A 26,963-nucleotide genomic window follows, 5' to 3' on the forward strand; every position below is an offset into this window, starting at 1 on the left:
ACACATAAAAAGAGCAACCTTTCAGCGCCGGGTCTGTGACAAAGCTGGGGAGCAGGTAACACAGTTAGTTTTCCAGGGGAAAATAGACTTCTATATTCTCTGAGGAAAAAAGTCATTCAATATAATATACAGATATGTATATATGATCATTATATACATATGCATTTTAAACCCAAGAGCTATAAAGAGAAAGAAAATGACAAATAATTCTTGCTACAACTAAGAAGGAAAAATACATTTTAAAAAATAGAATGGTAATTTGAGTTGTAAAAAGCAAAACATTTTATAGTCTGTATTTATCCCTCCATCTTTTATGTGTTATTTGCAGAAGTATTTTGTTCCAATCTCTGGGGCACATAGTATAATAATATATGATATTAAAAGAAATCAATCTAAATAGGGAGGTATTTGATACAAACATTTTAGTGGGAAAGCATGAATTACATTTTAGCAAGTGGTAGGAACAAGGATTAAGTACATAATCCATTAAATAGTACTTCTAGCACAAAAAAATTCAGTATTATAGACTAAACTTCGCTAGGCATTTTGAATGAGTACAGTCTGAACAACAACTAACTATAAAGCCAGCAAATTATCATCCAGCAAATAATTTTCTACTTTTAAAAGAATCTGTAAGTGTTACTTATGCTAATGAAGACAGTTTTAATCTGCCCACAAACACGCTAATATAGGGCAATTTTTTTTTTTATTTACAAAGCTGTCGGCGCTCAAGGCTAATTTCATATCAGTGTTCTGTAAGCTGGGTGGGGGTGGCGGGCTAGGTTCTAATTGTCAGAGCCACTGATTCTTTCACCTGTAGAATGAATGTTTAAAGATGCCACAAAAGCAGCAAAGTGACTATCGATGTTTTAAGCCACCCCTTTAACGTTCCAGAAAGGTCCCACTTCCACCCTTTTTATGCTCTACACACCTTGCCTCAAACATAGCATTAAAATACACGGCTTCTCCAGGGACCCTGACGCAGACACACGGGCCTAATGGAGGAACAGCTCCACTTCTAGGTCCAAGGCCCAGAGGCTTCACAAACGAACTTGAACCTTTTTTTGAGAACAACTGTAACACTTTGAACAGTGAGAAATAAAACAGTGGCAAAGCAATACTGAAAGCATTTTAAATTATTTACTAGGTTAAAAGGGTGAAACGATACTTTAAATACATCAAATTTCATCGTCTAGGCCATTTTTTGGTGGCAAAGTGGTATTGATCTTTCCAAATGCTTAAAATTAACTATTTTCCAGAAGGTCATTATTTGATTAAAGGCATTAAAGTTGAGGGCAAGAAGCGATGCACTTTTTCTTCTTCCCCATTCAAATCATAGTGTAATTTAATAAAATCCATCCCATCGTGTCCTGTAATAAAAATGCTTAAGATATTGTTCTTTACCTAACATATTAACCTTTAAATATTATGAAGTTCTTTAGAAGGAAAACCTTTGCTAAAGCAGATTATTCTATAATGTAATGAGAGACCAACCCATTAACATTAATAAAGATACATGTTCTACTCCACGGAACTAGTAGGTAATACATTAATCTTCCCCCCTCCATTTAATAACATCCATACTGCATATCGTGAAGAGAATTTCAGCAAGTCCTGTGAGTAACTTTTTTTGCTCTGTTCACATTGGTCTTATTAAAGAAAACACAGGAAATAAATTTGAAGAGAGACGTACCAGTAAATACATTTTCCATTCTAAAAGTAGCACATTAACATCCACTTTATTCAAAGATGGGTTTAAAAAGAAATATATTTAAAGGGTGTGTGTGTGTGTGTGTGTGTGTGTATCACTAAATATATTTATTTTCAAGGTGTGGTTTCTGGTAGTTGCATTCACTAAAAAGAAAAAAAAAAGCCAATCAAGATACTCTTTGAAATTAATGTGATTTTTTTAACTTCTAAACTATGTCTGTCTGAAACTCGCTCTGGACTTTACAGTTTATGTTAAGGGACTCTATATTTAGCCAGAAGTCTGTGGGTTTCCCTATTGTGGTAATAAAAGCATATAAAATGGCTATCCACACTTTTCTTCCTTGAGTAAATTTTTGCCATTTTGTCTTTAAGAGGCCAAACACATCTAGCATCTGGAGGTCTGTTATTATAAAAAAAAGAAACATTTATACAATGTGGGTGTAAGTTCCCTTTAAAATTTAGTGAATTTAGAAGGAATATTCAGAATCATTAGTAAATCATATTTACTTTTCAATTTTGCTTAAATGCTAAGCAAAAAAATAATCACTTGTCTTTTTTTTTTTTCTTTTCTACCTTCTCATAACCACCGACTTTAGGGCACACATAACTATGGTGTTTTGTTTTTCTGTTTGTTTTTGCTATCAATTGGCCCACAACAAGATTATGAGATGATAATCTGGCCAGAGTAGATAAAAATGGTTCTCACTTAAAAAGGTTGTCAGGCAAGGAGGTCTCACATTTTAAAGAATATTTTCAGGAGGAGGAATCTGAGAAGGGGAATGAAGGAGGAACGCAGATACAAGTATGAAATCCTCAACACCATACGCAACTAGCCAGCAAGAGGAAAACATCTTAATCTGACTGAAACAGAGAATTTCCCTCCAAAAGCCTTATTTTTATTTTTAAAACATTCGATTTAAAACACATCTAAAATAAAAAAATTTTTTTCATATATTTCAAGCCTACTTTCAAGATGGTTTCTTCAAAGCTTAAACAAAACTAATATTTTGGCTTATGTGTCTGACTCAAATATGGAATCTGCAAAAGAACTGCTTGGGTTATTTCCCTCTGAATCTAAGATATATTTTTGACATGACATAAATTTCAGTGTTATGATTTGGCTCTTGCTTAACACATGTCTACATTCTGCCCTAAAATCTGAAGTTTTTATTCTGTCCTTGTTCTTCAAAGCCAGGGTCATAGAATTTCAATACTCCCGGGGTTCACGCTACAATCCTTCCATCAATGTGAGCCTGGGCTGCTATTCCTCTAGCATAGTCACCTGCTCCTTTGCCTTCTGCTCACCACCAACTAGTCCGTACTGGAGCACCTTTTCCTGGACTTATATTCTTAGGCCACCAACATTTTAAAGTTACTCCCCATGGACAATTAGTTTGATTTCTGAACAAAAGACTTTTTCCTCTCTTAGGGGGGAAAGTACACCAGTGACGACTAGAGCTTTGATAAAGAATGTGAGAACACGTGTTATCATATGGAGTTGTGACGCCTACAGAAAGCACATGAGTACGGCATCTAATTTAGTCTCTGGAACTTCCTGATAGGTAAATATACAGGTCTAATGAAGCTTTCTTGGACCCCCTTACCAACTTTGAGAGACCCATGGAAAAAGGATGCTGGCAAGAAATCACTGCTCCAGTCTTCTTTCAAACTGCCACTCAAAATGACCTTTGAAGGCTCCGCATCCTGGAGACAAAGTCCACAGCCCCTGGAGTTGCACTGAAGGTTGCTCCCCGTCACACTCATGTTCTGACCTACTGGGTGCTCATGAGCTGCTGCCCAACACCTCCTGCGTTCTATTCTCTGTTCCCCTGTTCTAACAGGAAAGCCCTTTCTCTTTTTTTCTGCCCATCCACCAAATACTCACTGTCCTTCAAGTCATGTTCAATCTCCTCAGCATAGGCATGTACATATGTGAACCTGAGTAAATTTCCTTTCTGAGCCTTAGACCCTCCTCTACAAAGTGCAGATAATAACAGTATTAAACTCACAGGACTGCGGCTGGTACAAATGAAATAAGGTAACATTCAGTCCACGCTAACTACAAAAAGGGCTGATGAGCCTAACTGAAAGCACTTGCCTTAAATTGCTCACTGTGTATTCGGGAAGATCTGACATTAAAAAACACTAGTGCAAGGCAGTATGTGATAAAGGTCAGTGATGGGCAGACTTCAGGTGGGACCCAAGGGGAGGGAAGAAGAGAAGTACTAGGGTGGTCCAGGCGTCCTTACCGGTAAAGAGTGATATTAGCTTGGCTTTGAAGAGCAGGCAATATTTAAAGTGGGGAGGAAAATGAAAAAATAAAAGAGATGAAATTAGCAGTGTGCTAGGAAAAATAGGTAGACCAGTTGCTTTAGAATTGCCTTTGCCTACAACTCGTCTGCTACCGCTCTTTACTGTACTTTCCTGAGAATACAGCCTAAGTGCTCTGACCTGATCTAATCTATAAACCGTATTTCTAAGATCTATTTGTTAAAGCCTGGGTATTAATTTGAGTTCCTATCTTACTACTTACTAGCCCCCTGTCACCTTGTTCAAGTTCTCCAGACCTCAATTTTCTCCCCAATGTAATGGGGATGATCTTACCACCAGTCATACAGGGTTGTGAGAATTGAAATAATTCCTGCAGGGGGCTTGGCACACACTGATGACTGTCAGCTATTATTTTTTTTAATTTTATTTCATTATCACACAGGTAATCCAAAGGAATTTAACTATCTACCGAGTTAATAAAAATAATTCAGTCACCACATCCCAACTTGAACCCAGTGTTTTCCTCCCACACACTAGGTTTTCCTCTTCTATATGTAGTTTAACTCAATTAACAGCATCACCACCCACCCAGTCACCTGTGCTGAAAGGCTGTTATTTGAAGTATAAATTGTTATAATCTTGATGAAGGGCAACGTGAAAATGTTGACTGTAAAAATGTCTAGCAAGTACCTTTAAAACACAAATGCCTTTTTGATCCAATAATTCAACTTCTGAGAATTTATCCTAACAAATTGATCATTAAAGCTATATATACATATTTAACTATAATAATGCTCACATTAACATTATTTGTGATAGCAAAAGTTAAATATAACTTAAATATACCTCAATAGGGAATTCAAAGGTACGTATACCATACTAATGAATCTAAGACATATATGCATATACCACATATATAGTATATATGTCTAATTTAGCCTATGGAACTTCCTGATAGGTAAATATACTGATTTAATTAAGCTTACTTATATTCCCTTAGCCATCTTTGAGATATATGTATATACATAAACATAAATCAAGCTATCTCTAGTTAATTGCAATTATGGGTATTTTTATATTCTTTTTATGCTTGTATTTTTTGACTTTTTTCTATAGTGGCTATGTACTATTTAATTTTAAAAAAAGAGCAAACAATTTCAATTGAAAATCTGATATTCCTTGTCTATTTCCTCCATAAATAAACTATCATAAATTCCTGTCAAATCACCCTTTCGGAACATCTCCTGAATTTGTTCCTTCTTTTCCATCCCCACTGCTCTAGTTCAGGCCCTTGGCATTTCTTCATGAACTAATTATTGCTGATGGGTTTTTCCCCCATTTCAGTCCACCCTAATCTGTGTGATCTGAGTTACATTTATCATAAATAAAACTCAACACAAATAGCCCTGTGAGTGGCACACGCTTCACTTTTCCTTCACCCAAGGGGCTTGGAGACCTGAGGCTCATACTTCAGTGAGTGAGTGTGAAATTACAGCAAAAGACTCCTTGCAACACACTTAAAGTGGCATTAAGTTAGGGGGACAGAGAAAGATATAAAAATGGCACAATCTGGGCCATTTAGTTAGCGGCAAGCAACTGAACACTCCTCTGTAATTCCTGAGGGCATTATGTATTGTAGCGAAGCCCAACAACTTATATTCATAATGCTGCTGTTGCATTTCAAAGACCTAAGACTCAAACTGAGCTCATCCTAGGTTGAAGGAGGCAGAGAAGCACTATCAAATGCTTCTGTCAAAGGCAAATATATTGGACTATTTAAAGAAGCAGCTTAATGAAAAACCTTCAACTTTTTCCAAATTCCTCAAATAAAGATGTGCTCTTATACTACAATGTTATGTAGCAAATTTCTTATCATGCTGCACCCTAAAGTTACTACTAAAATTTTACATTTTTCTATTCAAAATTATGAAGCTCAATATGAAAAGAACTGACAAATATCCGTATGTCCAATGCAAAAACAAAGTAAAAATATAAACTTACAGAATAATTTTTAGGGGACAATTTATCTGATACAGTTGTTTGTTTACTAACAAAACTAATTTACTACCATGTTATTTTAAACAAATATTTCTGCCATTGTATCTTAACTGATTTATAGAAAACCTTTCAATACTGCAGATATTTCCTAAAATAAGCTATACTCGCCCTTGTGCATATCAGGGTCTGGGAATTAAAAATTTAAATCTTCCTTCTATATTCTAGGAGAGATGACAAAAAACGTTTAAAATGAGGGGCAGGCAAGTCAGGATTGCAAAAGGTACGGGACTCATATCCCAAGAGGAATAATCAAGCATGCAGGTTCATTATGGGTTCCCAAATTGCTTATGATTTTGCTGATAAAATAATACCTATTTTGTGGTCAAAACCCACATCATTTTATCCATTATGCAAACTTTGTAATCAGAGTTTGGCTTACTCGAGGGATGCAAATCTTGTGATTTATAAGGAGGCACTAAAAAAAGCAAGCCTAAGTATTTCCGGAAACATGTGGGTCCCAGTGACAATGTCCAGGTTACGATTTTACCAATGATAGGAGACAAGGGAGGACTGGCAAACAGGACTGGAGTTTGACCAGAGTTGTGTCTTTCTGAGCTCAGAGCCTTCACCTCTCCCGCCTGGATTCCCTTAGGAATGCACTGGCTTTTGGGAGGGCAAAATTGTGAGCAGGTGAAATGTGCTTCTGAAGCGTTCCATCCTTCCACAAATAATTACTAAATGCCATCTATGTGCCACCTACTGTGCAAGATAAGAGGAAATTTGGGGACAAAGAGCAAAATGGGGAGTCATTTCTTCCAACACTTTCTATCCCGTGAGGTAAGACTTCAGGTACAAACTTCAGGTGTAAGTTGATATTAAAGGTGTTGTTCAGCTGGCAAAAATTTCTAGTCGAAGGGAAAGGAACTCTCTCACGAAGTGCTGCACAATGTGTGGCACCAGAATGCTGGAAAAGGTTGCCCATCAGGTTTCGGGTTTCGTCATTATTGTTTTCAATGTTATTGCAATGCTCATAACCCCTGCTTACATGTGCTGGGAGTGAAGGGCACTTGAAAAGTGAGAATCGGGAGGGAGGCGGGGAGGGCTGGGTGGGGAAGAGTGGTGGGGGGGTAAATGCAGACAACTGCACTTGAACAACAATAAAATAATTTTTTTAAAAAGCATACTAAAAAAGGAGTAAATGACAAACAAATGTTTCCCAGGCAAATTCAAGAATTCCTCAGCTATTGTGTTTAAAAAATATATAGATACTTTTTCCTATACAAAAGTTATTCAGTCAGTGATCTCATCTCTTTTGTATCACGGACCCTCTGGCAACCCGGTGCAGCCCTTGCACGATGCCTTTTCGGAACAATGTTTATATGCACTTAAAATAAAATGCATAATATGAAAAAAATTGTGAAATACAGTTATCAAAAATGTCTGACAGCAATATATGTGCTTCTTGATTAACACACTAAATAAGATCTAGCAACAGATCTAATAACTACTATAATTTTATAGCAATAAGCATAAATAATATTGAGAAACTGTAATAACATGAAAATATTTGTGAATGTTACTGGTGATAAATTCATAGGTATTGCTGTTACTATTGTGATTTGTTGCCATATTGATAATTATAAAATTGCAGATTTCAGTAATACCTTAATGAGAAAAATTTTTTCTATCCAAGATCATGGACACCGTGGGGGGAAGGTGGGACACAGGTTAAGAACTCCTGAATAGGGTGCTCCCCTTCACATATGTGTATGTATACATACATATATATACTAAATCTAGAGAAAGACACACACACACACACGCATTTTGAACATTTTTCTAGAACTATCTTATATAAGCTCTTAGTAGACTAGAAAATTTTGGTATTTATTGATTCATAAAATAGAATCTTTTTTTTTTTTTGCCACCAAAGGACCATTCCTGTTAGAGCTGGGTAGGAGGGAAGCAGCTACTCGCTGGTGCAATGGTTCCCAGCGTGTGTGGCGAGCCCCAGGTTTCCACCAGGCGAGGTTCAGCAGTGCCTGGGTTGTGTCAGTGCAGGGGGGGGGGGTGCTGATGAGAAGGCCCTGTGCCCACCCAATCCTCAAATCAATCAAAATGAGGAGAGGTTTTTTTTAAAAATCTGATTTATATATTTCAGTTCTGGATGAGATTCCATTCATAAAAATAGTTTTCCAGCTTAAAATTTTTTGACTGACATTAACACTAGCACATGTATACCTCACTGTTTTTTTCCTGGCCCTGTTATTACAAACTCACAAAGTGGGTTTACGACCTCTGAATAAAGCCTCAATATTCTAACTTAGTTACCCTCGTACCACTGAAGTAACTATAAAGATAAATAAGATTAGCTATGTATCCTCTGAGAAACGTCTATTTGCCAGGAGAGGAACACTAACAAGTTTCTCTAAAGACCCCTGGATTCTCAAACAGAAGGGAAAGGCAGCAGGGCAGAGAGGATGGGGGCAGGGGAAGGGATGGACTGGGGGCACGCATGCTGCTGGGGGCAGAGGCAGGGAGACAACTACACAGACGCTAGGAAACCAGCAGAATAATGGTTTTGGTCCTCATCGCCACTTTCAAAGAGCAAGTAGTAAGAAAGTATTTGCCTTTAAGATTTGAGGGCAGGTCAGAAGGTAGCTATCAAACACAGGATTTAAGAAAGAGAAGAAAGAAAGTAGGAAAGATGGCAAAGGGGGAACACAAGTAGAAAATAACTGAGCACATAACCATCATGTCTTTGTATGTAGCTCAATGCTGAACATGTTTCAGAAATATAAATACAACTTTCTGTCTAGAAATTAAGCTTGATGGATAAGGCTTTAGTCCTTATGGCTATCCAGGGTCCAAGTTATTCAGTCTCTTTAATCAAAATACTAAAATAAAATTATTACCCATTAGGCTATTACCCTTCCCCCAATCTCCAAACACACAAGCAAAAATTAATTGCAAGCCAGGAAGAAAGAAGGCAATTTATACAGTAACAGCTTGGCATGGACTGAGCTGGGTTTCCTAATGTCATTTGTCTGTTTGTGAATGTGTATTTTATTTACAGTCTTCACTTTCTTGACCTTATTCAAAGTAATTTATTTTTACCTAATCTGCATTTCATTTAAACCACCAAATACTCCATCAATGAACCAGCTAAGTAGCACCCATGACAAGCAGCACTCCTGTTGGTACCATAAGTAAAATGGGTAAACATTTAAAGGAGACATTTGGGGATGGGCACCCCTCAGCAGCTATTAAATGCTGCAGGTTCCAATTTATGAACTTGCAAATATGGGCTCCCAGATATGCCCTCAAACCAGCTGTCGTTCCCTACCTCTTTTTCCTTGTTTACTCCCTATGGCCACTAACCTCTTCCAAACCTGTGATTTCTTATGGACTGAGTACATTTTTTCCCTCTACAATGTGCTCTTCTCCTCACAACAACTTACATCAATCCAAGAGAGAGAGAGAGAAAGAGAAGTTAAAGGAAGATTTTCAGGCACTGGTTAGAAAACCAGAAAGACATGTTTAAGGAGAAAACTCCTCCAAGTAAACTTCAAGTCATCTTGTGTTGGCAACCACTACCTCCCTCACCACTTACTGAGCACGGTACTGACTCTGCTAGGTCCCTGATAAGAAGAGGGAGATCTTCCAGTTTTCCAATAGCAAGGCTCAGATAAGATTCTATCAGTCCAGGGCTCATCTCAACTATACAACATGGAGTCCATACATGGATTCCAAACAATCCATTTTCCTCACTATCTGCCACTCATAAGTAATCCTTTTTGGCCACAGACCCCAAAATAGCACTTTGTCCCCCCAAACTGAGCCCTTCCAGTATTCAAAACCTTACCTCCTCTGTGACTTATTCTCAGACTAACACACCTGTCGGCAGTACCTTCAATCAAAATAGCATCCTCTTTCTCACTTGTGCACCTGTTTGTATGCGATAAACTCACAGAACCTAGAACTGCAAGGGGCATTGGACACAATCTGACCCAACCTATTTTAACCTTCCTGAAGGGGAAGTTCAAAGCCCCTTAATCAGCTTGCCTGGGGCTACACTATGGGGCAGCAGTGGAACGGGGTCCCCCACTCTTTGCAGTCCTCAATGCTTTCTCTGGAAGATGAAGTTGATGTACAAGGTATTACGTAAACATCTGTGAGTCTGCAAATTTACCCTATTTCTATCTGACATAGAGAGTCAGGAACCACACCCTTCTTACTGCTTTCAGCTCAGAATAAAAACATGAACCACACTGTAAATGATACTGGTGACCTCAACAATGACCATGAAAAATGCAGTGTGTCCCAGAGAGAATGGTGCACAGTAGGAAAAGGATCCCATCTCCTTCCTGCATCTTTCCACGAGGATCTGAGTGAAGAAGATAAACTGAAGAATGGCTGAGGAAGGCTGACCGAGTTTGGGCAAGATAAAGTCTGTTAACTACACTTCAACTGTGACCTGCTGACAGATGCATGGAAACTGTCCTTTTATTAGAGAGGGACTGAGCAGGGTCCATAAATAAAATTAAAATACTTTCCTTGACAATGGGATTATTGTAGTCTAGTTCCATTTAATGGAAAGACATGCTTTTCCCTCATACCTAAAACATTGAATATTCTCAAACTCCATCTGTACCACAGCATCCCTAAACAGCAACTCTTTGCTCTCTTTCCTGTTCCTATTTGTGTCAACAGGTATGGTAGGTGCAAAAAAAATTCTCACACACACCAAAATAAAGTTTGCAAACATGGAAAACGAGGGATGATTTTTCAGGTTCTAAATGAAATTTTTCACTTGCAAAGAAACAATCCAAGGTTCCTGTAAGTGGCAGAGATCCACCAGCGATTAGAAAACGAGATCCAATTTGCATGCTGGCTGATCTCTAACATAGTTTGAGGTAGCAATGCAAAAACTTCAGGGTTATTAGAGCAAGGGCAGTAGCAATGAAGTCATTGGCTGTATTTTTTAACCTCCCTTCTCCTTATTTCTTGGACTTAGTCCCACACAACTATGCCGTGTATAACAAGCTTCTTCTCGGGAACCCTAAAATGCAGGTGACTACACCAGCGGTGGGCTGATCTCACTAATGAGCAGTGGGTGCCTTCACCTGTGTGTTAAACGGGACTCTGAGGTGTTATCTGTACTCAACAGGAAATAGTGTTGTGACAGGTAAGCGATGTGGAGATTGAAACAAATCTTCCACAAGAACTGAACCTTGCAAAATGACGATGCAGGCAGAGGAAGACCCGCTGAAGAAACTGACCTAACGATCTGGTGTTGGCCATGTGAACAGCTTAGCAGCTGAGATGGAAGAAGGGTTCTAACGAAAAGGCACATATGGTCTTTTCCCTATACAGTGATATTCAGGTAGAAGAAAGTACGAGTAGGCAGCAGAATGTTCCATTTCCAAGTTGAAAGGTATTATGGAGCAAACACAACACAACACAGAAAATGGCCAGGGTAAGAGGAAAGAAAGTTCGAGTGAAAAAAATTGGAAGTTTTTTCTTTTAATTTGAGAAAATAAATAAAAGGAAAAATGGATAAAGGGAACAAAAGAACAAAAAAAAATCCCACTGTTCTACAGGAAATAGCACCTCTTATATTAGGTAGTAGGAGTCACCACAGAACCCTAGAAGCTTCTATGTGAGGTTCATAACTGAAGCAGTAAAACAAAGATAAAAAGAAAGAGTGTATTTTATTTGGTATGAAAAGACATTTCATAGGCTACATCTACGTTTTAAATGTTCTCTAAAGTGGATTGTTGTGAACCTTCTTCAGAGATATGATCCTAAATCACCACTGCTTTTATCTCTTTCTCTTAATTTTAGCTTTCCACTCGTGTATTTCCCTTCTTATAGCTCCAATACTTTAATTTTTGTATGGCCGGATTCTTCTGAGACTGGTGGTATATGGTTACCCACTGTGCCTGCCCATTCTGCCAGCTTATCTGCAGTATTTCCACAGGAAAACAGCCTTTCAACTCTACCTTTCAAAATGGTTCTGGAAATCCATCAACATCTCTATGAGATACATTTTCTGATTGCGTCCATTTTTGGGTTTTGGATTATCTGGGATATGACCATTAAGCCTAAACTAACAACTTTTTCATTAAAAAAAAAAAGAAGGCAAACATCTAAAAACCTACATACGCTCAACTGTAGCAATTCTTTCAGAATTTATGTTCAAATAAATGGTTTAACACTGAAAAATAAAAAGGCCCAGTTCAAAGGGATGTAATTCTTACCATTAAAAAGAACCTTACCAAAAAATGAAAAGCCCAGTGGAGAATACAAATTCAAGTTTTGGCAAAAGTGGAAAAATGGGATTGGATAAAGGTTGTGATTGAAATAACCTGGAAAAAACTAGGCAACTTCTCCTTTTTTCTAGACACCACTTCTCACTGCATTGTATTTTTATTTAAGCACATTTTCAACACACATACATGCATACCCCAAGTCTTCAAAAAAAAAAGGGGGGGGGCCTGAAATTTTAGTTACACTACATGTGGTTTTCATTTGTGAAAAATGAACAAGCTGTTTGTGGTTAAACTGTCTAATCGCCTGTTATCAATCTAGCGCTGCATTCAAGATTTACAGGATACATCAGCTTCTGTGCCACATTAGCTGTGAGGCGGGGGTGGGGGGAGGAAAAAGGAGGAGGAGAGAGTTTATCCTGAGGAATAATATTTCCAATGCAGCCACACTCGCACTACATCTGGTTGTGCTGGTAGCGGCAGTTAAATTGAAATATTTCACAGCGTGTGTCAGAAACATGCAGAATGGTAATTATGACAGATCTGATTAAGCCGGAGTGCCACAAGCTCCCTGGCCAGCGCCGGTTGTGCAGGTGTGACCTTGTGCGTGCCTGCGTGTGTAAATAAAATTAATTACAAGCGAGAGGGTGAAGGCTTCAGTGACATCACAAAGCGGAGAAACTCCCAAGGGGGAGACCTAATGGAATATTTTCCCTCAGTCTAATAATACAGTTCATATTGACTTGAGGTAATTAGTGGGATCATTAAAGCAGTTTTCCCGGCGTATTTGGCTGCCTGATCAGATTAGTGAAAATGTTCTTCAGAACAAGCCCTGTGTGGTCTGCCAGAGAGGAGGAAATAAAAAGCAACAAAGCATATTTTGGAATGATAAGCAGTGCTGGACTTTTTACTCCAGCAAAAACCCTCTACGCCTCTCTGGAGTCTACAGATCTAACTGCCCTGTCCATTCTAATCCGTCTATTCAACTTGCATATTCCTTCCTGCACACATTCGGAACTATTTCTCTCATTTCCCCTTCTCTCTGCTAAATCAGACTGCTTTATCACCACGCGCCATCCCAACTCCCCAACAAATCTCTTTTAAACAAGGCAATTTTAAAATTGTGAGAAAGTATCTTAAATGACTGTGTTGCTGTTAACTGACAATATGAGGCAATTGGGAGAGGCAGGAAAACAAAAAAGGGAGAAGCAAAGTCACTTAAAATTCACCTGCTAAACAAAAGATTCCTCTCTTATGTAACATGTAACAGAGATTTAAGTATTTATTCGCATTTGGATCTCAAAATGGATTTGGTGTGGGCCGAAGTTGGGGCAAACATTCTTCCAGTTGAACAGAACACAGAACCCTCGTCAAGGAAAGGGCCATTTGTTTGAAAATACTCTACTGAGCATGCTCTACCTTGCCACTGGAATATGCCAAGCGCTGTCACAGATGGCAGGCTCTGACAGTTCCCATCCGTAGCGCTGATACTCGACAGTTCAGCACAAGATCAGTGACATTCTGTCTCATTAGAACCACGCTAATTATCACAGCTAGTTTCAGGGGAAACCATGTGTTGCAATGGTCAATTTGAAGGAGTCTGTGCATCAACAAACTGGTAATAAGGATCAGACACCTTATTATATGACAGCATGCTGTCTATGATCTGATTTACAGAATCAGAGGCACTGAGGCGGCCGAGGAGGCTGGCAGTTTATGAAACGGCGTGTTTAAACTCAGTTCCTCAAGCACACTGGTTGAAAAGGGAATTATTTAAAAAAAATACACAAAGACAACTGGAATTGTTGAATTAAGAAATGAAAGGAGAATAGACTGTCTATTAACATGTAACAAAAGTAGATGAAGACCTAGAAAACAGACAACTTCATCAATTTAACAATTGTATGGCCACTCCACAAGGGGTTTGCCGCTTATATTTTTACAAGACATTTAATGATAAATTATAAAATGGCTATATTTCTACTTTCTAAAATATACATACTGTACATATATTTTTAAATGGGTGGTCAGTGATTTAGCTGTGTCATTTTGCATGCAAAAGAAGTGCACATGTAAAAGAGTAACAACTATGCTTTAAAAAATGAACGATCTCAAATGTTACTTTTAAAATACTAAAGGTGTTCTTTCAGCAGGGCAAAAAAAATTCTACGTTAGATTTGTATTACGAACATACGTTTTCCTACCCCTCTCTTAACACCTTTCATTGATGTAAAATTTTAATGGTACAGTTTCTTCCAGAGCTATTTTTCTATTGTCATTTTGCATAAATGCATTTTCATAGCTCATTCATTTCACAGGGCCTTTATTTTCATTTCTCATATGAGGAAAAAGAAGATAAAGCTAAAATAAAACCTACCTTTACTATAGAAAACATAAAAGACAACTGTTGAGACTTCTGAGGAAACACTTCATCTTTTGACTTCGTACTTTGTTAAAGGATTTACATTACTGTTACAGTTATGTGCTAAGTTTAACTGAATGACACTGTGTTTTAAGATTAATTCCTATTATGAGTTAAACCCCACTGGTTTGGTCTCTACTCTCATTGTGTAGATACATTACCCTGTCTTGAAGCATTAACTCTTCAGCTGTCAAAGCTGAATACAGAAGGGCTTCCAAAAAGAGGAACTTTCAGAGAATATTCTTAGGCTACACTTCTCCACTTACACTAACATTTTAGAACCAACAGTGGCCTCAGAGTACAGCAGGGTCTACGCACACCCAGCCAGTGCACTCAGGCTTTAGAACACACAGGGCCCCGCCTCACAGCGCACCGCTCCGCGGCCTTCCTCACATAGGATCCTCTTTGGAGAGTTGGCCCAATATCCACAAATCGATTCTTTTCAAATCGTGTCTACAATTTTCTGGTGACATTTTCTAAAGATGGAGAAACTGGGCTTAATGAGTTATGACTACATTTGTGACAGTTTACTTATTATGTGGGTCAATGAGAAAAATGTATTTACATGACTACAGTTAATTAATTTTTAATTTGGGGGAAAAGAGTGAAACTTGAATTGCAATAAGATAACCAGAAATCTTCTGTTCAACTTGTTTAAATAGATAACATCAAGTGTCTGCTGGAAAGACACCTGACTACATGACTTTTTAGCCAAAACTATAATGAGCAAGTGAGTGTTCTATTTGATTTAATTCTGGACCTCTTCAGTCAAACCCTAGATTTACTAAAACATATGCTTATTTTTATAAGGTAGAAATGTGAAAAGGGCACATGTTCAGATCCACCAATTTAACTAACACTTAAAATATCTAACGTATAATCATGTTACCTTTAAGCCATTAGAGTTATGTCAACATTTATATATTAAAGCCATTAATTTCAATAGTCCTGTTTAATAATCAACTAGAGATATGAAGATGGATTTAGTTTTCATAAATGTAGACGTAATATGGATTTAGACACAAGAGATATTTAGAGATCGGCTACTAACACAGAGCACCTTGAACTCTGCACGACCACTTACTCAAGAATGCAACAGAGGCCACCAAGAAGGAGTTGAACTAGACATGGGCAGAAGGCTGAGACAGCTACCCTCTGGGTTGTCTTACTTGTCTCTCCTCACTTCTCTCTCCACAAGTACTCCTCTCGCCCCTTCCTCCTCCAGGAAGACGGCCCAGGGAAACCTAGGCGGCATCTCCCCAGGGTCGCCTCTACCCAGTAAAACTATGGAAGGGTAAACAAAACAAAGCACTAGATGGAGAATGTGTCGAGAGGCAGCTCTCTCCGCAGACCCTGGCTACAGAACACTCTGCTCACACCCAAGACGGTGCTGCGAGGGGGGACGCAGTGCACAGATCCTCCCACAGACTGCTGGAAAAGGGCCCCGCACCAGAAAAAAAAGACACCGTGACTCTCAAATCTGCAGGGGCCTCCTGTGTCTTCAACGGGAGGCTGCACAGGTGAAACCGTGTTGCAGCAAAGTCTGTCACAGGAACATTCCGAAAGAATGAATCAGCATAGAGCTTCAAAGCGTAGTTTCCGTGAAGTGTGATTTAATTCTAACAAAATAAAGGATGCCTTCACTTGCATGCTGCAATACAGAACGCAGTCATGGTTCCGTGATTTTTTCCCTGGATTGAATTACTACAGATTCCTATTCCTGGCCATGAAAAGTACATTTTAGTCCTATTTCTAGCCCATTTTATGACATACTATGTCTTAACGTATTTAAGAATTCTAATCCCCATCTAAGAATTTCCCAATCCAAAGGTCAAAAAGATGTGATCTCTCCAGCTATGAACCCAAGGGGCACTGAAGCTCGCTTCTTTTTTCTTTCTTCCCCTGCCCCTTCTCTCTCTCATCTTACAGGCCTTCAATCTCAATGATAAAAAATGTCTGAAAGGATGGAAGAAAGCAAAAGGCTTTGAATTATTTGGTCTCTTCTACTGGCTGTGCTATCTTCACAGAGGTTATCTTTATCTTCCTTTTTTTTTTTTTTTTTTTTTTTTTTTTTTTACTGTTAAAAACCATACCTATCAACCAGCCAAAGTTGTAGCAGCCAGAGTCCTCCACCTCTACAGGACTGGTAGGGGGAGATTGCAAAAGATTATATTGAAAGCACGTTCAGTCAAATAGAATTTTCATCATCTAGTTGCTTTACCTGAAAGAAATACCCTGTTCAATAAAGCACAGGAGAGAAATCATTTTCCAAACATAAGTGGCGATGCAGCGTCGCTCAGTGAAAGCCCTTCACTCTCTCTCACTGCGTTACTTTATCTGCAAGCTCCCCCTCTGCAACATGAAAATCAATGTAACAATTCGACGTACAAGGCAAGGCCTGCAGCGCTGCTAATGTCCCCTTGCTGGACATACACCTTAAGTCCCAGCGCTCTCAGGGGGTTTGCCGTGGAATAAAATTAGATTCCAACATCTGCCACCATTAAGGAAAAAATTCCATTTCCATCTCCCATATGAAAACACTATAACCAATGAACAGTAACTGAACCTTGATACCGTAATGGTTATTACCCAAATCAACTATTTTTTTTAAACAGTAAAATTAGCGAATTCTGCTCTCATAATTATTTGGATGTTATCAGACTAAATGTTTGATAAAATTCCAATATGATTCACTTGAAAAAACTGCTGCTTATATGAATACCTAGAATATAAAGTGTATTCATTTGTAGCTATTCACATTATGTTTAAAGCATATCATCTTTTTAAAGTTTGCATTAGCCAGCTTTCCTGCCCAAGCACAGAAATAGCCTACCTTCAGGTTGTACCTGCATATTTTATCCAGACATTTCTATTAGAGTTAAAAACAATCTCATTTCTGTTACTCATCGAAGAGATCACATAATACCTGTGAAGTGGTGGAATCCACAGAGTTGGTTTCTTTTACTGAAAATACCTGGAGCATTAGTCACTGCATAGCACAACTGTGACGTGTCTGGTTCCGTAACGTTCTGGGACTGCAGCAGCTTTAAAGTAAGTACGCTGCCTGTCATTTGGGGCATCTACCTAGAGCTTTACCTTTTAAAAGGAAAGGTGTTTGAGATACCCGAAGAGATAATAAACGTGTCTGTGTCATGAGCTGAGCTTCTTGCTTAGCACATTAGAAGACATTTTCCATGTGTGTACAGTGCCGTGTCATTTAAATGCTCTGCTGCATACATTGTAGCACGTAACCTCCTCCCATGTTAGAAGAATCTTGGGCTTATGAAGGTTAAGTGATTTCCCGTATTATAGTATCAGTGAAACAGCCTGGCCCACAGCCGCCTCAGTTCGCTAACACGTCTCCCCTCTGCTTCCCCATCAGGCATGAAAAGGCATGGGCTCCGAGGGCCCTATGTTGGTAAGAACTCACATCCCAAGAGTGTGTCAGTGAAGAAAGGCAAGCCCCCACCGTTTCCACTATCCATTAGTCCAGTAGCCCAATTCCTCTTTCCTGGAACTGGGAAACTTCAGTACTGATGCTGCCTGGATCCCCGAGGAGACACTAACATAGCAGGACAGGTGCAGAGAACTGGGGTTGCCTCTCCTATTTATTAGTCAGTGAGTCTCAGGTGTACGATGAGGAAAACAATGCTGGCTCCCAGGGTTACTCTGAGAGTTAAGTATAGATAATGCAGAACATACGATGGGGTTTAGCACACACAAAAAAGGTGATGAATGCCAAGTCAACCTGAGGATCAGAGTGAGACACAGAAGCACAGGCTGAGAGAGACGGGGCAGGGGCTTCCTGCTTCCCGCGTGCTGCATTTTCGGAGGCCTCTGCCTCATCCTGACAATCTGTGGCACGTATCTCTAAGATGTAAATAGAAGTTGGGAATTTGGACCATGAACGAGGTCTGATTTGAAGATATTTTTCTATTTGTTTGCTAGGTATTCTGTTTCCTTCCCAAAAATCATGGCAGGAGAACACAACTTAAGTAAACGTACGCCTTCCCTTGTTGAGTCAGGTCCCCTCTCTCAGTGATACACACATGCCGTTTTTGGACTGTCTTATTTTTAAGTAACCATCAATCGTACTACATATTTTCATAAACAGGGTAGTGCTAACAACTAAACTGCACAACTAAGAGAAAACTACAGACATGCCCTGCTACAAAGTTACAGTAAATTAGTAGTTAGGAGTAACTGTTTGATGGGATGAAGTTACAGTCTGCTTGACCCCACAGCCACCAGCTGGCCCCTTAGATGCTCTTTCAACCAGTAATGAGACTAGCTAACAGCTCTGGGGTTATGGGACACACACCCTCGTGGCAGACATACAGCAGCTGACAATAGGCATCGTTGAAGGAGACTCATGGGGAGCTTTGCAGGGCAGGGGTATGAAGGGCAAGGACATTGAGAACTTCCCCAACACATCACCCACACAACCTTACCAACCCATTGCTGCCACTGTCTGAATAGTTCCAAAATCAGTGCCACGGCCCAGGCAGGGAGGGTTGGGAATATCATTTAAAAGGAAGAAAAATGAAGGTATAGCAAAGGAGCTGCTAACCATAGGGGGTTATGATACAGACCAGTGATTTTTAACAGGTGTGTCACAAGAATTTTTAAAACATGCAATACCTGAGTATTTAGTCAAGGGCACTGACCTCTCTTCCCTTAAGACTGTCAAATAAAAAAAAATGACAACAGCTAACACAACAACATCCATCCGGTGTGAATGCTCTCTCTTGAGCCATAAATATATAGGTCATATAACAAAGCTGCATCTTATTGGTCACACTGCATAGTAAGTTTATGTCTGATTGGTTAATTCTTGGTACCAGAAGTCCTTATTTATGAGTATAGGCATCTGATTTTTTAAGAAAGTCACTTTTGAGCAAAAAGGGTAGGTAATTACTATTATTACTTTTTTTTGTAAATCAATCAAAATTATACCAAATTTTTTGTCAGATCAGCAAAAACTGTATTTTTTGGTGGGCTGCAGAATTTTAACAATTAGTTTATGTGCGCCATAGATGAGAAAGGTTGACAATCACTGATACAGACAGGAAACTGAGGGAGTGGGAGCCAGATTAAATCAAATGACATATAACAAGTAATAAATGAGTTATCTGAAAGTCTTAATATTTATTTTTGTTGTTTTAAGTCTGACCTTTCTTACAATAATACACGTTAAGTTTCTCTGTTTATGTATTTTGCAGATTTGGGGAGAGTGTTTGGCCTTGTAGGAATATAGCCTGTTATTCTTGATAATTTAATTGGATAGGTCAGAAAAGATGTAGGATCAGAAAGAAAAGCAAGATTATATATATTTAAATATGAGATCCTCATCATAATTAGACTAAAGAGCCCAAACAAAAATGTGCAGGGTGGGTGGGTGAGGGGCAAAGTGAGAATAGGACATTTCTCCTTGATGCAGAGCCTTGGCATGTAAATGAAGATATCTGAAGAAGCACACAGGTTTGAAGCGGCTCTAACATTCTATCATAATTAGAAACATTTCAAGAGCCCTGTAATTTCCAATCAAAATTACAGTAATTTCCGATATACAAGCCATGATTCATGGCAGAGTTTTACATTCCACGAGAGAGCGCGGTGGCCTGGTGCACGACACGCCGAGCGCAGCACTGACATAAACAATGCGGCTGAATGTTTCAACAGCACTTGATGTTTAGAACCTCACAAGAAAAGAAACATATTATTGTAGAAATTATCACTTTGACGGTGATTGAAGGGTAGGCGGGCATGTGGCCTATAAAGCTATAATTTTTACAGTCCACAGCTTGAGTTTAATCATTTTTATGTAACATTTCCAAGATATCCTTAAGTATTTCATCCCGTCTATAACTTAAACAAGAACAACCTTTTCTAAAACAAAACTCTGATGAAGGACCATTATTAATGCTGACAGAGTAAAATTTTAGGAAGAGCTACAAAAAGTTTTATACTGTAAATACCCCCAGGGTTGTCTATTGTTATCAGAAATTGATAGCAGTCGGGCTGTTTGATAAAAGAGGGTTCATTAATGTTAATAAAAATATGTTTGTTTAAAATTGCAAGTTGTTAAAATCTTACCTGAGCCCTTCCCTGCCTCTAAATTCTCACCTTGATAGTGTCATCAAATCTTTCTTGCAAAGGGAAAGAGAGTTTAGTGTTCTTCTGGTCCTTGAAGAAGCATTCTTTCTTTGAACAAGGGTTTATAGATAATTGTGAGTTCGTGCATATAGATGACTCTGCTTCTGATACATATCAATTATCCATATATGGCAATTATACTGGTAAGAACCGCATTATCTATCCTTTGTTATGTCTTTATCTTGTTTTGTAGGGATCTGTAACTTTTCCAGTTCAATTCTATTCATTCATAATTCATCAGAGATGGACAGTTTTCTCTAACTGTAATTCAATCTGTATCATACATCTATAGAAAAACTAAAATCGTTCATACACAAAGGTATATGTATGTGTGTGCCAGTTTGTTTTAGTAAGTATACTTAGTAGTTGTAGATGTTGGAGATGGAACAGAATAAACTATAATGTTTCTAGTATTTTAGGAAGGAAATCAAGGTCGTCTGAGTAATAATGAAACAATAGTAACTCAAGCTATTTGTTCCACTACAATAGACCAGATTGAGAAACTTCCTATACATTGCATTATTCTTCTGCTGAAAAGAACTCTAAATGGACTCAGGGATTTACTGAGAAATCCCTGGTCTGGAGAATGGCTGTTGGAGGAAACAAAACCAAGTGTCTATCACTGGAATCTGAACATTTTGTTTCATCCGAGAGCTCTGTAAATAATCCTAGACACCATGACCTCTCAGTGATGCAAATTCATACTGAAAACAGACACCCCTTCGAATGAAATTTTCTCAGGCACCGCAGATAAACATTCTCGATGCCTAATCAAGGCTCTTACCTGGCTTTTGGTTGCTGCAACCTTTGCAAACAGTGCTTGGGACACTTTAGCGCGCTTCATTTCCTGCTGAATCTCATCGTAAATGGAAGCATTAATGTTCATGGTATTGTTCTCTGGTTTCCCATTCCTCTCAGTGGCAATAGTAGCTGTTTTCACCTACAAAACATTTTGAATGTGACTGTCATTTTTCATTGGTCAAGCTGTTTTGAAGCTTCTCGGGCTCAGCATCCCAACTGGACATCTCGGCTCCATTTATGATCAAGGCGGTCGGCAGTGCAGACGTTGAACATTCCTTACTGCCCCGAGATCAGATTGCGTAAGTTAAGGAAGTCACACTGTCACAGGTGATTGCATCTGTAATATGACAGCAACTGCCAGCTGACAACCAGGAATTACAATGCCATAAAGTAAGTTTTCTGGAAAACGAAATAGTTCCAAAGACTTGAAAACCCCCAACTAATTGTTTCCCAATTACTTTCCATTCAATTCTAACAAAGGAAACTCACAATTAAAATCGCAACGCACAGGGCCGTATCTTCTCCTGGTGCCCGGTGCCTAACAGACAACTGCATCACTGATAGCTATTACATACTATGGCCTTCTCAATGTTGGACCTTTTTTAACGCCTTTTCCTCATGTTTCCCTTAAAAAAGCTTCCATAACAAAGCCATTTTGGAGCTGCATATTTAAACCTTCTATCCATCCATGAAACAGGTAGAGTGCCTTGCTTAATTATCATAAAGGCGGGTTGCGTTTTACACGTGAATGTCCAAGCTGTTCTGTATAATTATGTCATCTCTTTCTGGCACCTCTGTATGTAACTATTTCTTTTGAATTGTACAACAGACTATAAGAAAATGTTTCACAATATTTGATGGAACACTGCTGCAAGTTACACAAAATATATCATCAGTGACTTAAAAAATATATTCAAAATGTACTAATTCTGAGTGAAAAATGAGTAATGATAAGCCTTTGGCCATAATGATAAGCATACATTAGCAGGAAAATACCACAAAATTTTAGGGGAAAAATTAAATCACATCCTCAACATTTATTAATACTATTATTAATCTTTAAAACACCAATACATTTAATTTTTATTATGCAATTATATATTGACCACTCTAGTAAATTTACCCATGAACTGTATCGCTGCTTTTTTTTGCTGGGGAATTGACGAAAATGTGAATGACAATTGTCACAGACGCAGGGCCATGTTTTTCCCTGGCAAAGTGATTCGTTAAGGACCTAATTTCTTAGGGTCCTTTAAAGAACCCAAGTTTTTGTTCTCTAGAAATTTAGCATCTTGGACCATTTCTCACATATACTGCAAACACTAGAAAATGAAGTGCATTTTAGAATAAACGGATGATTTTCTTTTGCCATTAAATGACATACCCTCCCATTCATACTACGAGTCTTCCAGGTTTATTCCCCCCCCTCCCCCCGTCCCAAAATATTTGGCATCAAAAGTAGGGCAGAGGTTATCCTAGGCTATTCAATTCTCTGTACTTAGTAAATATGAGCCCCTTTAAAACCTGCCTTCTGAATCCTTTGAACTTATGGCCAGTTAGCAAGACAACTCACCTCTGGCTTGTCTTGGAGAGGCAGCTAGATTTTTCCACCTTGTCACTACCTAAGGCTGAAAGGATAGTGCTGTGAAATGGGTGGGCCACAGGTCTGAAGTGAGGGCACAAAAGGTGAAGCAGGACAAGTGACCAACTGGCTGGGCCTCACTGCCTCTCCTACACTATAAACTAGAGGCAGGGGAGTAGGCTAGATTTGCAGAGTTCCTCTTCTAGCTCTGGGACTTCAGTAAGCAAGGGCACTCTCAGAGGTATGTTAAGGGCTGGGGGCCACTAAAAACATACACAGGGCTTTGGAGCAATCATCTGCTAAACACCACTTGAGGAGCCAGAAGAGTTAATGCATTACCATAAATTGCCTACAAAGTTGCTCTGGTGAGATTCACAACTTTGCTCTGGGGTGGTCTTGCTTTGAGGCAGACGGATAGATTTGATCACCCCACGGGGTCCCTTTTAATACCTATTTTTTCTCACTGCTTAAATGAAAGAGAAAAGAAAAGCCATTTCAATCGCTTTGAAAATTGAATGTTATGGAAATGGGGGCATGAAGTCCAGTGCATTGGAAGAAAGAGTTCCGTGGTAGCAATCTGCTTTGTAATAATAGTTAAGAGAGAGCGGGCTTTGGAAACTTGATGTTTCATGTTTTTAAATAATTTGCATTCTTTTGTAAAAATTATGTTTAAGAATTTATCCTCCAGGTACACTATAATCATTTGTCTCGCCACTGTGGTTTAGTGTCTAAAAATTTCTTTTAGGTTTAATATTTTTTAAAGCAGTTACAACTTGGAGTAAAAAGCAAGAATTTTAAATCATGAAAAAAAATCGTTTCCTAGTAGCCAACACAAAATAAAAGTGGGAAATAAGTACATATGAAACATTAAAAATTATAAAAAGAAAGTGATAGCAACAACTTTTAAAAATATAAAGAAACTATTACTCATTTTAAAAGCATGTAGAAAAGTTCACTTTTATCATCCTGTTGGCTCAGATCCGTATCTTATCATAGATAAGCTATTCGAATTCTGGAATCACATTTTTTCCCCCCTAAACATAAGCTATTGCTTAAGGGGAACTGACTTGGACAGCTTTTCAAAAATAGGAAAGCTGAATTTTTCCCCAGGTAAAAATGGAAACAAAAATCTTTTATACCTCACTCTACTAAGTACTATTTTAGCTTAGTACAAAAAAAAAAATCTTCTTTAATCCTGGTTTAGCTTTTAATATTATATCACACATTAAAATTCATAAAGTAGTTCATTCCAGGCAAAACAAACTACTCTTCAGCTCTTCTCAGCAAATAGCACAGGAGGTGAAGTAAAGGCAGTTGCTTTCTGAATAGCTTTTATCAAGGTGGGGTGTGCTACTCCATCATTACGGAGGCGCCGGGGAAGCTGTTAGGAATTGGAGCTTCAACTGTACCTGCCCACGTGCGGAATAGGGCACAGCCCTAAGATCTGCCTTTTATGTCACTGCAGTTATGCAGAAGAACGCACATTTTCCATGAAAATTCTATTTTGTGCCTTCGTGTATTGCTGTATGCATGATATACCACAAAATGACCTATACGTACTACACATGGACTACATATTACATGCACACTCCACTACGTGATTTCTACGATGGACCTCAATGGTGAGTATGTTATTCCTTGAGGCAGGAGCAATTACCTGCAAGCTCATAGCACACACATGTGTGCATGCAGACACACGAAGTTTGATATAGTTTTATTAGTAATTATGATAATAATAAACACTAACATTTATTAGTTGCTTACTATGAGCTGGGCATAATATTAATGTACATTAACTCTAACCTGCACAGTAGCCTGGAGTAGGTGCTACTAATGCTCCATTTAAAAATTGAGAAAATGCTCTTAAAGAGGTTTTAAGAAATTTGTCCAAGGGCAAGGCTGGGAGTTAAGCCGAAGTGTGTCTGATGCTCATGCTCATCTTAGAAACCCTGCAACTATACTGCGGTCATGTTATAAGGGACTTGTTTACTGGGAAAAATCCTTATTTTTAAAGACATGCTGGACCTGCCTTTTTGGTGGCCCTTTGCTAAATCTAGTTCATTAATATCTAATATTTAATAAATGACTCATTAATTTTACAAATGCAGTGTGAATTTATTTTTTAAGGTACGAAAACTGTGTTTTCTTAGTAATATTATGTAAGAAATACACTATTTTAAGGCATTCTTATTGATGATGGAATGTTGCCCACATTATCAAATTTTTATCTGTTAACACTGTCTGGAGTATTATGATTGTAGAAACAGTGTTAATTATTTTCCAAATCCTCTAGCTTTTAAAAGATGACTATTATAGGAAACATTTTACAAGCACATAAATAAGATCTTCAAATAATGCTGGTCAAGGAATTCATAACAAATGAAACTTTTACCACATATTCAGCTCCTGCCCCGTAACTGGACTTAGGTTTCGTTATATTACAGAAGAAGTTGTAAAGAGACAGAGGGTGCAGCTGCCAGATTAAAATAATGATGTGTTTCTTAAATGAACTTTGTACATTTTCTAAAGCCTTAAACATCACATCTTTCTTTAGAAGAAATTAAAGAATAACATAAGGAGATATAAAAATAAAGGAAAAAAATTATAAAACTAATGTAAAAGTTATAATTATAGGTTAATTTACCTGCCAAAGTCACACATATTAAAACATGCAAACAAGACTAGAATAAGCACACACCTAAATAGAAATCAACTTAAAACTGATGTGTTCTGTGGAACAGAGAATTCCCGGAACATAATCATTAATTATTATTAATAAAATTCCTCTGCTTGTCTGGAAAATCTGCTAAGAAGAGTCAGAAAAGAAACCTTTAAGACCAGGGAGTTTTGGAGGGACTGGGTTCTCCCAAACATTTTCATACAACCAAAGTGGAAGGGACAATGTCGTCCACAGTCTCCAAAATACCCACGGACCATCTGCCATGCATTCAACATGTTCTATCAGGAGAATGTTCTTGTAATGTCCTCTTCCTAACCAAACAATAAAACTTCCCATCCTCTCTGACAAACAGAAAAAGTCCCCAAGTTTCATTTTCCCTTTTCTATTATGTTCATTTATATTTTGAGCAGGTGGCTTGAGGTAGGGGGAGGAGCAACAGAATTAAAAGGGGACTGGAAAACAGAGACTAAACCTTAGCTTTGGTTTTCTCATTTTTCTCCTACAAAAAGGTTGGTCTGAGGATGAAATGAATTAATGTACATCAAGGTGCAGAGAAAACCGTGAACCATTATCAAGTGCAAGGCAATCTTATTTCTTGAATTAGCACGTAAAGTTGTGAAAATATGCCGTCAGTAAACAGAGCTGACTGCCCCAGTGAGAAGCAGCTCGCAGCAAGGCTGCCCCTATGGAAGCAGAAGGGACAGGTGTACACATGGTGAACCTAACCTGGGCAGGACCAGCCCAGACCTTTGGTGACTCCTGAGGCTAGGCTGGGTTTATTCAGGGGAGGTATTCCTAAGAATAAAACCTGGAGCTTGACTAAAACCAAGGAGTCCCTTCTTGAGGATGATTGAGAATCTGAGTCCCTCGATAGTTTAGGCCCTCAGTCTCCTATGAACCAGGAACACGCAAATCCGCTTCAGTATGCCCTGAATTCTACAGAAGGAGCTGGGAAAGAATCCACTCTCTCAGGCCTAAAGATGGGTGGGCTCCTCAGTGAGTCACAAGGGACCTTGGCCTGCAATATGCAGTTCTTTGGAAGGAAATCAGGGTTGGGTTTTAACCTAAGGC

The 26,963-nt window shown here is 38.6% G+C and overlaps 1 protein-coding gene across 7 annotated transcripts in view; it reads right to left on the bottom strand.

The window, feature by feature from the left end:
- SATB1 (SATB homeobox 1) overlaps positions 1–26,963 on the bottom strand; it is a 98,427-nt gene that overhangs the window by 11,335 nt on the left and 60,129 nt on the right. For all 7 annotated transcript variants that reach the window (XM_053929614.2, XM_053929617.2, XM_053929615.2 and 4 more), the window contains one exon: positions 21,614–21,769. In XM_053929614.2, the coding sequence (XP_053785589.1) occupies positions 21,614–21,769 (156 nt within the window). The remainder of the gene's footprint in view (positions 1–21,613; positions 21,770–26,963) is intronic.

This window comes from Desmodus rotundus, chromosome 8 (assembly GCF_022682495.2).
Source record: "Desmodus rotundus isolate HL8 chromosome 8, HLdesRot8A.1, whole genome shotgun sequence".
Taxonomy (NCBI): domain Eukaryota; kingdom Metazoa; phylum Chordata; class Mammalia; order Chiroptera; family Phyllostomidae; genus Desmodus; species Desmodus rotundus.